The sequence below is a fragment of the Nesoenas mayeri genome (genome assembly GCF_963082525.1).
Source record: "Nesoenas mayeri genome assembly, chromosome: 3".
NCBI lineage: Eukaryota > Metazoa > Chordata > Aves > Columbiformes > Columbidae > Nesoenas > Nesoenas mayeri.
The window spans coordinates 58,933,198-58,948,169 of NC_137544.1; the positions used below are offsets into that span (position 1 = coordinate 58,933,198).

At 38.3% G+C, this 14,972-nt stretch overlaps 1 protein-coding gene across 11 annotated transcripts in view; it reads left to right on the plus strand.

The window, feature by feature from the left end:
* The window catches only part of EYA4 (EYA transcriptional coactivator and phosphatase 4), a gene marked incomplete at both ends in the record, with an annotated part of 134,813 nt that overhangs the window by 52,449 nt on the left and 67,392 nt on the right, over nt 1–14,972 (plus strand). For 10 of the 11 annotated variants that reach the window (XM_080341019.1, XM_080341016.1, XM_080341021.1 and 7 more), the window contains one exon: nt 9,258–9,307. In XM_080341019.1, the coding sequence (XP_080197145.1) occupies nt 9,258–9,307 (50 nt within the window). Of the gene's footprint in view, nt 1–9,257; nt 9,308–14,972 lie in introns of those variants that run through there. The other variant, XM_080341018.1, reaches the window with a different exon arrangement.

Sequence of the window (14,972 nt, forward strand, 5' to 3'; positions counted from 1 at the left end):
TATTATGCTTTATGGCACGGTACTATATGCCTTTAACAAAATAGCTTGAAGTATTTGCATGATGTATTTGCAACATGGCCAAGTTAACAAAGCCATAGGAGCATTAACTTTTGAACTTCCTGACTTTCACTGTGTTAAATTTCAGCTTCAAAGTTTACTTTTTTTTTTTTTTCTTTGCATTTGTTGGCCCTGGTTAGTTTTGAGAAGCAGGAGGAAAAGAAAATACGTTCAGGTTTTCTGAGGTGGCACTGAATCGTATGCATATGATGGGAGATGACTTGCTATTCCTTTTAATAGTAAATCATCAGTCCAAAACAGTTTTGGTACACCTAGTTTGTTTATGATTTTTCTGTGGAGCTAGGGAATCACAAGAATAAATCTAGAAATCTTTGCACAGCGTGGCTCTTTTCCTGTGTTTCAGTACGTTTTTCTCCTGAAAGGAGATCAATGGTATGTGGGAATGCTGAGATTTGAAAAGAAAACACTTAAAACTAATAAAAATAGTGTGATTACAACAAATCTGGGAAATATCATGGGGCGAAAAGTAGTGTGAAAATAGGATGTGTTTTTCCATGTCTAGATGAAGAACAGTATCTTCTATCTGATTTCCAGTTTGGAGGTACTAGGGAGGCACCAAGGGTATACTTGCAGATTCAGCTGCAGTGAGACATACTGCTATTTGAAAAGGAAAAAAAAAGGCCACAGGTTTGTCTTTAGTGCTTTTTAAATAGAAAGAGAGGGAGTGAAAGAGGGAAACAAACTGTGTGAGAGAGAACAAGATATTTACAGTGCTAGTGTTTTAGCATTTCTTCCTGTATCTGACTAGGACAATTAAAGAGCAACTCCCAGCTCCAGACTGGTGGAGCTTCCCTGTATTTGCAGCTGCTGCAGGGGGAACTAGCTCCTTTTCTTTCTTTTTTCCTTTCTGGGAAGGGAGCCAGCCTGATGGCCCATCCTCCAAGCTGGGCAGGGGAAAGTGTTCTGTGAGCTCCGAGGTATTAGGTAACTGCAGGCTGAAACAAAAAGTGCTATTGTGGTATGGCATTTGCCCTGCCTGCCCCACCAGTTCAGGGAAGGCATATTTCCTTCTTTCATCTAACACAAACAAGCAAAAAGGAAAAAAAGAATGCCATTTTTTTCCCACAGTGCATGTATAAATGCATTTCAAAATGTAGAAGATAGTACTTTACAAGTTGCAATTACTTAAATTATGACTTGACTGTCACACCCTCTGATATTTTTGAAAGTGCACTTGTGCCAAAAGCAATTTAAAATGTGTTTTTAGAATATTTGCAGGTATAAAAGACTTGAAAGAAGCTCTGAACTTAGTGAACCCATTAATCAGGTTGCAAAAACAAACACATAGGAAATCCTTCCACTAGTAAGAAATTACCAAGGAAGGAAAGTTTTGACCCCTGTGAATGAAAAAATCAAGGAGTTAAGTTTGTCTCAGATTTTATCAATTTATGCTCTAAATACATCTTAATGTATTTATTTACATCCTTCTGTAAAACTTTTTTAGTAGAATCACAGTTTTATATTAGATATATCTTTCTGATTTAAGTAGCTTGTTTCAATGCTAAGACTGTGCAGTGTTCCTGAAAGACACTATCATTATGATCTCCTAAGTACAAAAAAGACATGTACCTTTATTGATTAAATACCTATTTACTTTACTTTCTATGTACTGTGCACACTAGCAAGGGCTCTGGGGTGTTGCTACTTGCCATCCCAGCCTGGTGAAATAAGACCTAGGGGACAGCACAGCTTTGCAGGCTCTTGGGCTGTTGGTGGTTCTGTTTGGTTCCCCTCAAAGGTTCATCCCCACTGCTCTCTGCAGAGGTTTATGTGGAAAATACAAAACATTGTGGCAGTGATGAAGAGTGTCATCTCAAAAAGTGGAAGCATTTAGCAAATTAGTATATGCTTTGTAAGTGATAGCCCCTTCTTAAAATGATTAGAGCAAATGACCAGTTTGAAGAAGCTGAGGTAAAGCTTTCGAACATTTAGCAGGAGCCATTTCTCTTCATTGCATTCAAGATTTAATGGAAGATGTAAATGAAACGTGTGTGGGGTCAGTGGGCACTCCGTCAGGGTCTGGCAGTGCTGTTCCATTTCCTTAAGGTTTTCCCCACTACTTATCTATCTTCTTCAGCAGTCAGTGGAGAGTAGCAACTGTAATTCACAATTCCTCTTGGCATAATTCCTCTCTGTCTAAAATAGATGACTACTCTAGGACAGCTGAAGTACATCTGTATCTTTCTGTTAGATGTAGAGGAAGCCTGCAGTGACAAGCCGAGATACATTTAAAGCCCAAACCACAGGTATTTGATACTAGATTTATCCCCTCTGGTTTATTTTAATTGCAAGTTAGATGTACACCACATAGCGTTGCAGACCAGAGTTACTATTCTATTAGTCTAGGGAGAGATGTGGGTGACAGGAGCATAGCAATGAGACATTTCATCATGAACATGTCTGTCTTAGGAAAGGTTTGCATGGAAAATAGAAGCAACAGTGGAACAGCAGTGGCTTCCCCTGTTCCCATCCCTTCCTCTCAGCCCTGTGCTGTGTGAAAGATTTGAAACTTCCACCCAATATCCATAGTGTTCTTATTCCTCTCACCTCTTAAAGACATGGAAAAGTATCTGTTGTCTTCAAATATGAAGTTTTATCCACTGTGCTACATAAAATACAAAAGTCAGCTTCATCAGATTGCTTCCATACTCAAGCGTTTTAAGTAATTTGGACTTTGATTTAAAAAAAAAAAAAAATCAGCATATTCAAAACTTGATCTGTTTTGATTAGAGTTGTCAGTTTTAGTTGACAGCATAACAATTTCATTACTAAGAAAATGGAAGAGGCTATTGAATAGCTAAACCTAGTTTAGGAGATGAGCTGAAAACTACTGAGGAGTAGCTAATATACCCTTTAATTTTAAAAATTATTACTTTAATAGTGAATTAAATTCACCCTGTAATGAAGTTGTTTCCTGTAGCATGATTTTCCTCATTCTTCCATTGTAACTGGACCTAGTTTTAGATCTGCTGAGATATGATAAATCCACCTCAGGCTACAGTTTGTTACTAAATCCCACCACTGTATTTTTAAGCTAGCCTTTGCCCTGTTTTTGTAGGTCAAGGTAATGTCATTAGTTGTTTTATGTTAGTGATGAAGGGTGTCATGGTAGCAAAGGAAATCTTTGTTATGCTAGGCATTGCACAGACTGTGCTATGTCTCTGTGCTAAGGATTTTGTTGTCGAGGTGGTTATAAAACTATACGTAAACAGTGTCAAAGTCAGTATCTAAAAATATTTGAAGGAGAAGATACTTTCTTTGCTCCTCATTCCCATAGCAATGTCACAAACATCTTGAGCCATATTCATCTCACATGGTTCCATAAAACTGTTCCTCTGAATGCCTCATCCTCTCTTAGGGCCATTCCACAGGCATGGTCCCTTTCCCTGCACAATGAGTAGAAGCTGATGAGCTTTCACCAGGGTAATTTCCTGTGGAGAAGCATCCAGACAGTAGAAGTGTGCTTGCTCTGCCCGCACTCCAGACCCATCAGAAATCCCATCAGCACAGGCTTAGCAAACACTCACATGTGCTTGGAGATATCTGGGTCTGCAAAAAGTACTTTCCCTCTTCATTCTTCTCCATGTTAGAGCTTCCATAGTTCCACCATGCAGAGCTGCTTCCTCCAGAGCCAAAGGCTACTCAGTCCTATTGCACACCTGCCAATTTGGGAGGGATGCTCAAGGCCATGTTTGATGCAGTAGATGAGGGAGCTCAGCAAATTCATTGCCAGAATAATTTGCTGCTGATGTTGCAAGATTTTTCAGCTGTACTTATTATGTTAGAAGGTATTTATCACCTCTGTTGCATTATGAGTTTAATACCATGAGCGTATGTGCGAGAACAGCTCATAGAGCAGGAGCAGTTCATAGTTTAACATCTAGAGTAGCGAGGTCCAATAAAACCATGTTAAAAGGATGTTAATGTTGCAAAGAAAAACATCAGAAGCAAGGAAATGCCAGAATTAATATGGCCTGTGGAAATTCAGTCTCTTATGCATTATGGTGCAGCTCTTATTATATGCCATGCTAGGCTTTCCAGGAGATAACTGCTTTTTCAAGTGCATGTGTAGTTAGATTTTTCTTGTTATGTTCCTCAGCCTATATTTGTTAAACATGAAGCATCCAAACTCCATACTTAGTATAAAATTGTTCACAGTGTAAATATTTCTCATATACATTAAATTAAGAACTTTAGAGTTTAATAAATGCATTTCTCTTTTACAGTATCTGATACTTATACAGTATTCCTATTTGAAATCTGCCAAACCAGGGCAGATATGAAGGCAGAAATTGCACTGATGTTTTTTTTCTGCAATTTGAGTCAAATTAGACTGTTATTTTTCTGGATAGACATAACATTTGTACACTATCTTTTAAGTTCAAAATATAGTTTCCCAGCTTGGACTATTAATTAGGCCTGCAGTGCATCTGGTGTAACAGAACTAACCTGTTATTCTGGGCAGACTGGTGGCTAAAGACTTTACTAGTGAGTTGCAGGAGTATTTGATGAATTCTCAGGCTTGTGTTCATGGCTAGTCCCAAATCTAATTAGAGGAAAGGAGAGCAAACTGTGGTATGCTGTCTCGTCCCAGGCAGCCCCCATACTTTTCCACTGTCCACACCGCTATGTCTGCCACGTTTTTTTCACCTGGCTTCTGCCCTCCTCTAATTTTGCCCCCTGCAGATCTCATGCTCCTTTAACCTCCCAGTTTATATTTCCTCTCCCTGTTCCTGTTTTTCGCCTGTTCTGCCAGGTATTGAAGTCTACAGGGTTTTTCTGTTTCAGGATGCTGCCTGGGTACCTGCAGGGTGGGAGATGGGACTGGTAGAGCAAAGAGGGACAGTTTCTCTAGGTCAGGTGCTTTCCTGATGCCACGAGGGCTCCTGGCACTCAGGAGGAACAATCCTGAGTCTTACTCAGTGCCAGCATTGTTGAGATGGAGAGTATTTGATGCAGACAGGGTCTTCAAAAATTCAGGAGCCAGACTACCACAGGAGTCCACTAATGATGTGAAAACAGGGCTTTTTGGAACCTTAGAAACTGAAAGGAATTTGGGCACCACTTCACATAGAAACGGTGCACCTTGGACTCTCCCTCTTACCACTTTTTGGATTCTTCCTGCAAACTTGCAGGCACTAAAGCTGCTCAGCAGCATGGTGGCGTGACTTTTAAAATATTAACACAATGGCATGTTTTCTCAACAATTTGGATCTAAGGATTTTTAACTGAAAGGTTGCAAACACTTTGTGGTAGGCAGCCAGGGTAGGACATTTCAACACAGCTTGGCAAAATTCAAAAACAAGCGAAACTAGTATCTTACTATTCTTGTGAAAGATTTTCAACATGCATATAACTAAAATTATGAGAAAACCTGTGTAAACAGAGAGAAAAAAAAAGGAAAACAGAAGAGTAAAGAAAAATGTTCTTTTTATAGCATTTAACACATGAGAATGAAAGTAAATGTGGTGTTAGTGAAAGTTAATTATTTTGAAAACAGTCAGCAAGGCAGATTAAGAGGAAAAACAGTGTAGCTGAAGAAAAGGGAAATAACATTTAGTCTTTGATCAAAAGTTTTCACAGTGATTTTCTGTTCACCTTCAAGGGTGGCATAATTTTTTTAATAACAAAATGTGTTTTGCCACTTGAGTAGCCCTAAAGAGCAACAGTGTTCATTCCATATGACCACTTGAAAGAAAATCACATGCCTGTTTCTCTTTTAAGAAATAGCATTTTTATTTATTAAATCTTTTCTCTTGGAGACAGACCCTTAAGATACACAATGAAGTTTACCTGTAGCCTTGGAGGAAAAGACGAGTCCATACTGTGTGCGTATGCTGCACATTTTCTCTGAAAATGGTCATAGACTATCTGTGTCTTTTATATATCAAGCTGAAAACCTGAAATATTCTTATTTTTAAAAATATCTTGTTTTGATTACAATATTATTGAATACATAATACCTTTTATTTTTCCTCAAGTTTGTTACATCTCAGAAAGGGTGAGTCTTTTTGATACAATCAGTCTGTGGTTTTTCTGCTACTTCCTTTTAAGGTATTCCAAAATTTGCCTTTTTATTGTTGTTGTTGTCCATTTTGTTTTTATATTCACCACACAGAGCATAATCTTACAGTCATTTAATTCAGTTACTTGGTAATGTTGGTCAAAGAAAGATGCAGTAGTAGTGTGAGCAGGGGTAGGACAACTCATCTGTGAATACCCAGATATTACTTAACTGGGAAAAAAAAGTGCTTCTCATCCTTGCTCCGGAAAACTGGGGCTCTAAATATATTGTATACGTTAAAAGTGCTTGGATAGCATTAGTGTATGTTTGAATTATCTTTGGGCTTCTGTGGTGACTGACCACCAAAGGACCTGCCATCACTTTGCAAAATCAGGGAGTTGGGATGTGCTGGGTGATTGTCAGACTCTCTAGCAACTGGTTGAAGTCACTGATTGAACTTTCCTGACCTGGGGAGTGAGATCTGAGCTCCACTGCAAATGTGACAGACAGTGCTACTGGTGGCAATGACATGAATAGCAAAGGAATTGGAAAGGAATGTATAAATGCCAGTATATTTAAACAGCAAGGAGACAGCAAAAATAGCCTGGAAGGGAGTATATGCTAAAGGGACAAAGAAAAGGGAACTTTACTAGGTTTTAAATAAATTAGATGCATTTATATTTTTAATTAATTTTAATTATGCTATGTTATTGTATTTTATAATTTCTAATTATATTTTATAGTTCTAAATATATTTTTAATTATTTTAAATTGTATTTTCTATGTAAAATTAAAATATAATTTTCCCAACCAAATCCCTTGGTAACACAGTTGAAACAATCTGCTACTGAAAGTACACACTTCCTGTGCTTCAAGGAAGGGCTGTTTCAATTTCAGTGTCATTGAATGATTTTGAAATTATTTCTTGAACAGTTGCCTGTGATGTTGACACTTAGTACACTAATTTGAATAAATATTTATGTTGCTTGTGTATTCGTGCACATTGCAGGCCTTTTTCTTGGTGCTCAAAGAATCATAGAATTATAGGATCACAGAATGTCCTGAGTTGGAAGGGGCCCACAAGGATCCTTGAGTCCAACTCCTGTTCCTGCATAGGATAACCCCACAGACACCATGTGTCTGAGGGCGTTGTTCAGTCTCTTCTTGAACACTGACAGGCTTGGGGCCATGACACCTCCCTAGGGAGCCTGTTCCAGTGCTCCACCATCTTCTGGGTGAAGAACCTTTTCCTAATGTCCAACCTAAACCTCCCCTGGCGCATCTTCCTGCCATTCCCTTGGGTTCTGTCATTGATCGCCAAAGAGAAGAGTTTGGCACCTGCCCTTCCTTCTCCCCTTATGAGGAAGCTGTAGGCTGTGATGAGGTCTCCTCTTAGTCTCCTCTTCTCCAGGCTGAACAAACCAAATTACTGTAGCCGCTCGTCATACGGCTTCCTCTCCAAACCCTTCATGAACTTTGTAGCCTTCCTCTGGACTACTTGGTCATGTGCTTATGTTTCAAGTATTTTACTGTCTTTCAGATCTAATGTTACTTTAATAACAATTTTGTGAACATAATACTGTAGCAAAGATGTTTGCACATGAATATTTATGAGACACTGCCTGTGAGCTGTGGGTTTACATGAGCCTTCACTGTCTTTCATCCTAAGATGCTGCACTATCACATCTCCGTGATAGACTTTGTCTACCAAATCCATGGAGTAGCACAGTAGGAACAATGAGGAAACAATCCAAGAGGAGGAAGATGAGTGGTGATGAAACTGAATAATTGGATAGGTTGAAAAAAGTTTTGTAGTGAAAAAAACAAGCAAAACACAATATTGAGAAGATCCTTTGTGTTTGCTACCTTTTTAGTGTTTCAGATAACACTTGTTAAAATAATAAAGATGGTTTTAAGTTAGTGTCATGGGGAAATTTTCATTATTGCTACTGAAAACTGATTTCTAGGAATAACCATGTATGCAGCCATCTTGTTCTTTTCAGTATCTAGAACATAAATGGAGACTAAAAATTACCACATATAGAACCAGGCTTGTACTCAGACATCTATGAATGATGTTGCATGGCATGCAGTTGAGGTATTTAAGGGAAATACATAACATTGGCCTAATATTTTTTCTATTGGAGTTGGTGAGTATTTTGCCAATCACTTCAATAGAAGTAAGTCACAGCCACAATTTTTTCCCTGAAATGCTTTTAAAGTAGCAAAGAAGTATAGAAGAATCTCTTGGTGCAAGATATTCCCCAAAACTGTCATTGAATACTTGCTGACTGTAATGAGAATGTTCTTTGTATTGTGTCAGTCTCATCAAGTGCCGATGTTTCTAGGTGGCTTTAAAAATGGAGTTCTGAAACCTCCCACACAGCCCTGGATTCTGCATTAGCACACAAGTGAGCAAAATGTTTCTTTCTCTGCTGAAAGTACAAGAAATTTAGGTTACCAGGAGGTACAATTAATTTTTTGCAGGAAATCCTGAAGATCCCAAGGAGACACCTAGGCTGCAAGAGAACAGTTTTCTATTTTTATTTGAAAGTCATGGATTTTTTTGCCTTTAATTAGCTAACAGCAATGTTTTGCAGAGATTAATATGGAAGTTGAAACACCTTTTTATGTGGTTGTGTATTGCAAATATGTGTGGAAATGGTGTGTGTGTTCTTCGATGCATTAGGAAAACAGAGTTAACATACAGTTAGCAGATTCACAAAATGAAAGTTAACTTATGAATTATTTAGCTAACACTGTGCTTTGCCCCAGAATCTGGTGTTTATTATTGCGAGCTTTAGCAGGAAACAGAAGCAGTATCAATTGGGGAAACAGTTTTAAACCGAGCTGAGAGCACTATGGCTTTCTCGTTTCCAAGTGGGGAACCGGGCTCTTTGGTTTCTTTGTTCCTAGTTAGACTACTCCCAAGCTATTTTAGCCAAACATTTTACATGCTAATGGAGCCTGGGGAAGTGCAGTTGGCAGCTGTTCATGGGATAATAATGAAACACACTGTTTAGTACTGCATACTGCTGCTGTAAAATGCGGGAAGTTTTATAGAGATCATGGTGAGCTGAGCTTGGATCCACTTTAAGCGCTGTAAAGTGGGTGAACTGTGAGCAAGGAAGTTGTGTTTCAAGTGAGAGTAACTGGCGCTCCTTTGCTTTTGCAGGTAAAGAAACCGTGTACAGAGTCAGATGGTTCAGAGCCACAGAACCCCAGGTACGGTATTGGAGGAACACGCCAACTGACCGCAGGGCGGTGTTGGGGCACGAGGCACCGCCGCGCTGCACACACACATAGCGTCAGTGTGCGATAGTCCTGTTTGGCAAAGTACAAATGGTTGGGTCAGTTTTCCTGGTTTTCACTCTGGAAGGGTTTTTTTTTCCCCTTTTCCCAGGTAAAGATGCAAGCTAGCATTTAGGTTGTGGAGTTTAGATGCTGCCATAATGCTGAATTGTCATCCACAGTTTAAAAAAAAGAATAATCCTATTAAATAGTGTAGGGAAATCTATGTAATCAACTCGCACTTCATTTATTGGTCTTCTGCATACTTGTGTGTTGATGTTTACTGATAATACAGTCTATTCTCAGTATGGGCAGTTCAGTCTTTATTTGGGAAAGCTCACCTTTATTAAAACGTCTTTGGTTTTACTTATGAAAAACATGCCACTGTGTTCCTACATTGGAAAGAGGCCGTACATTCTTTAAAAAAAAAAAGCTTTTTCAAACACAGTCTTTGCTAATTTCATGAACATGGAAAAATGGATTTCACTTCCATATTTTGCACATGTATGTACTTGTACATATAATTTTGAGCAGGTGAAGTAGTAATTGTTTTAGATATGTCATTAAGCATGCACCTTCCTGTTGACTGGCAAACTGTTGAGCTACAGTAGATTATTTTATTCAGTTTTTGGTAGTTTACCATGCTTTTTTTTTCTTTGTCTTGCTTCTGTTTAGAAGGCCAGTTGCAGTTTCACAAAAATTCAAAAGCTTTAGTTGTGAGGAGAGAACCACAAAACAAACCTGACATCACACTAACGTTGTGATTAAAACTCAGAAAAGTGAAGTAATTAAAATCTCATCCTTAACTATGTCTCTGTACCACTGTTGCAGTAGGATCCTCTGGGGGTCACCTGTAATAACCAAGGCCAATATGCTATCTGTGACTTAAGCTGTGGACTATCGGAATTTCTTTGATTAGCTCATGTCACTTATTAATACAATAGATCCTTTCATTTAATTTGATAAGAATGGATTCTGTGTAAGGGAATACAAAATGCAATGTCCAAATATGCTTTCAGTGAAGTCAGTAGCAGTTTTGCCCTGGACTTCAGTGGAGTCATATTTTCCTCTTCAGTCCTTGTTTAATAACTTCTGAATGAAAAATATATCTGCTGTGCTGCTGCTTTAGATTAAAATTTATTATAAAGGTCAAACTTTTTCCAAGTACTTTGATGGCATGGAGAATGCCAACTTAGCAAAATAATTGTGCATATGCATATTTTGAAGTGTCCTGCTTGTCCAAATGACACTGTTAGATCTCAAGTCTTTAAAAATTATGGAGTCCATAGTCTGATGTAGTTTCATCAGACAATGATATTGCAACAAACCTGAGGACGCAGAATAAGATGCACTGTCATTACCTCTGCACATCAGGAAATTTCTTATGAGCTGTAGTTAAATTCCAAGTTAAAACCAAATCTGAAGAATAGGGTACTTTTTTCTCTCAGGTGCCAAAAGGAACCCGTGTTACAAATAGTCAATCTGGACGCTAAATCTGGTAGTTTCATTCTTTTAAGCTGCATTTTCAATCTAAAATACTTCTCAAGCTCCGTGGCCTCAGTCTGTGGAATTATCGGATACAGTTGAGATTAGTGTTCCTGGCCTGAGCATTTGCAGTGCTACACATACATCCTGAAGCTGGATTTTTAGGTCAGATCTCATTTGCGATGTGACTCTGGTCTTGCTGGGAAATCTCTGACAGACCTTTGGCTGGAGCGGTGCTAGCAGGCACCATGAGGCACATAGAGCTTTAAAGCCTGGAGCAAGGTAACTCTTCTCTAAACAAGACTTAAGTGAAAACATTGCACATAAAATGAAACATCAGCATAAAAATGAATGCTGGAGACACACAGCCTTACAGAATAGCTCCTGGCTTGGGACCTAAGGCCAATATCATTCATTTATTTAGCTAGCTTTATAGTCTGTTGGTTTTGGATTTGAAACTATTACAATAAATGCAGATGGAAAGTGTTTTTACAGTAGGGAAGTAATTAAATTGGGTGTGGGAACTTTGTCAGGAGAATTCTTGGAGTGACATGTGTATATCAGCAGATTCTTTGTCTTGCTTGGCCTTGGTTTGTCATTTAGAAAGAAATGTTCAAACTGCAGATGTGACTAGTAGTTTTTTTAAGGGAATTTACTAACCTATGCTGCATATAAAAAAGTGCTTTCCAGAAGCATACAGCTATATATGCAGTGTAAATCGACTACTGTCAGCATTTACTTACAGAAGATGGTTGTGATCTTGACAGACAGGTAAAGTATGCAGGCGGAGAGGGAATTGTAGTTAAGAATTGAAGTCGTGGTGGATAGGTGAGTTGTAAACACAAAAGGAAACATGCATGACTCTTCAGCACCTCTGTCACAAATTTTGATTCACAAATGACTTTGCCTTACAAAGAGAGTTATTTTGCCAAATCCCTATGAACTGGTTGTGAATGCTTCTTTTTATCCCCAGATGTTTAGATATTATGCCTAAATGGTGGTATTATACCTAATCATGGTGGTATTGTGGCTGTATCAATATTATGACATTCTTTCTCCATAATTTTGTAATAAAAATCAAATTCACTCTGTAAGTCTGGATAGCCTTGAAAAATTCTTACAGCTTTTTGGAGCCACTGATGTGTAAGACAGAGGCATAGTAAATGGTTAGAACTTGCCAACAATCATACTACAGGTCTGGACAAGACAGGAGTACAATGCATGGGTGACAACTCCAGCACACTGACCCTGTATCAAATTCACTACTGAGTTTAGGAAGAGACGTTCCTTTGTTCAAGGTCTACAAATACATGATTGCTGTTCATTTTGTAATATGGTGGGTATACTTCAAAATGGTACCAATTTTGAGTACACTGAAGGGCCCCTACATTAGGGCAATGAAGCCGGTGAGGAGTCTGGAGCACAAGTCTTATGAGGAGTGACTAAGAGAACTGGGGCTGTTTAGCCTGAAGGAAAGGAGGCTGAGGGCAGACTTTGTCACTGTCTACAACTACCTGAAAGGACATTGTAGCATGGAGGGTGTTGGTCTCTTCTCCCAAGTAGCAAGTGATAGGACAAGAGGAAATGGCCTCAAGTTGCACGAGGGAAGGTTAAGATTGGATATCAGGAAAAATTTATTCACAGGAAGGACTGTGAAGCATTGGAGCAGGCTGCCCAGGGAAGTGGTTGAGTCACCAACCCTAGAGATGTTTAAAAGACATGTAGATAAGGTTCTTAGGGACATGTTTTAGTGCTAGAGTTAGGTTATGGTTGGACTCAATGATCTTCAGGGTCTCTTCCAACCAAAATGGTTCTATGATTAAATTTAATGGCATACAAGAATTGCTAGTCTAGTGCCGTTCATGAAGGTTAGCTTGTTTGCAGTTATTAACAAGCTCCGTTGTTAGACAGATAATCAAATAAGCCATTTTAATTCTAATAAGGGAGCATTTTGTTGCCTTAAAACTTGTAAGCTACACGTAGAGCCTCATACACCAAGACCTTGCTGTGTAAATTAGTTAAACATTTGAATATGTGTGATTCTGAGGCCTGGTAACACTATAAATACCTAGTCCCAGACTTATGCTTACACTCAACTACATTGTGTTAGGTTTGGCCACACATCCCAGGTCAGCTTATTTCTTTGAGACAACAGACTGTTTGATGAACACATCTCTGCTACCCCCAAATTCTCCTTTCCTTCCCACTGGACTCGCCAAAGATTCCTCTGTAAGACCATCAGGAATCAAGATCTGCCAACAAATGTTGTGTTTGCTGGGCTATAAAATAAAATAAGGAGGAGAGAAATGAGGTGTGGGAGAGGAAGAACCTACAAATGGAAATTTAGCAGGGTCTTCTGCTGCTTCCTCAAAGTCCGTTGGTTATAGGAAAAAAATAATGGTGTTTTAGCTTCTGGAAAGGATAGAATAGTCTATAGAAAAGTGAGGAGATTTTTATGACAGTTGAGACAGTTTCTTTTTTTTGTTTTGTTTTTTTGAAGGGTAGAGAAAAATGGCCCTGTATTTCATATACTTCCCTTCTTTAAACTACGATATTTATATTACGAAGATGACCTATAGGGGAAAAAAAAGGAAAACTTGAAGATTTTGACAAGTAGTTTTGTAAGTTGGGAATGAAAGTTGTGTCAAAAAGACATTACTTGTTTTTTCATAGAAGGGCAATGGATCTTTACATTGCTAAGTTAAAGCTAAACCCTGTGGAGTAAAAAAAAAAAAACCCTCCATTTTTGTTGATTTTGTTTTTCTACAAACCTATGGATCAAATATCTCAAGCTGTATCCATTCTTACTGACTTGGCTTTTCCTTTGTGTACATTTTTTGTATTTCTAAAAACAAAGGGAAAAGAAGCCACTTGTAAGCAAATCATCCCTTTTCAAATGTTATCAGATGTTGTAAGAAGAGTATAATCAGGGGCATTACAGCTATTGCATAAGTACCAGCTAGACAATATTTTTTGCTATGTGTTGCTGAAATACAAATTCATGGTCACCGGTAAATATTGAATCATATGCACAGGCACAGTTGCCAGATAAACACAGGGAAATTTTTTTATATTTAAAAGCTCTTCAATATTTCAATTTAATATAGGCTTCATTGAGGCTCTTAGCATAGGTTGCAGCAGTTCAGATGATTGCTGTTCTGTTCTTCCACACCCACACTTCTCAAAAGTGCACCACATAGTAAGTTTTTTAAATGATATGAATTCTTATTTCTGTTCCTTCATCTTAAAAGTCTCTCTTAAAACTTCTGAATAAGAAATAGATTTTCACGTTTTGTCACTGGTCTCATTTTAATACCTAATACCTACTTGTGTTTGCTTTTGTCAGGATATGGTATGCATATGCATGTCAAGAGACAATGACTGTCATTAATGCATTTGCAAGTAAATAGATGACATTAAATGTCAGTGAGAGCTACCACAGTTTTCACATTCAGTTCATTCGGCCAAGGTTTGTTTCCTCTGCAATTTGGGGGGCACTGTTGTGAATACAGTGCTCACTATATGTACTGTACCTGAGCTACACTCATACTTTATGAGTGAATAACTGAACAGTGTTTGCACGGGCATCCATATATTTATTAAAATGAAAAGGAAAATAATAGGTGTCTTCTGTGCCTTATTTTGGACAACAAGATCATAAAAATGTTTTGTTCTCAGCAGTTCATACTGTGTGTAAAATATGCCTGAGATTTCTCTTTCACCGACTAAATCCCTCAACAAGACCTTCACAGTCTTATTTCAGGATTATGATGGCAGTTGATTTTTTCAGTCAGGTATTGGCTTTATTTTAATGTTGTGTAATTGTCCATATTTACCAGATCTAACATTGTAACTCCTCAACCCAAATCCAAGCTTTATAGACATCTGACAGATTCTCTGATTAAGCCATTGTGCCTTTCCCATGCCTGTTTGAACACAGTTGACTCTCTGCATATGCATTCTTAGGAAAGTGAGAGCAGCAGTACCTTGTCATTCATTTGCATTTCAAGAGATGAACAGCAAATGTTCGTTGTTACAAGGTGAAGGAGAGCTTTACAATTGAGCTGCCAAGCAATAAAAGCCAACAATAGCTGTGGAAATTGTCATTAAAGTT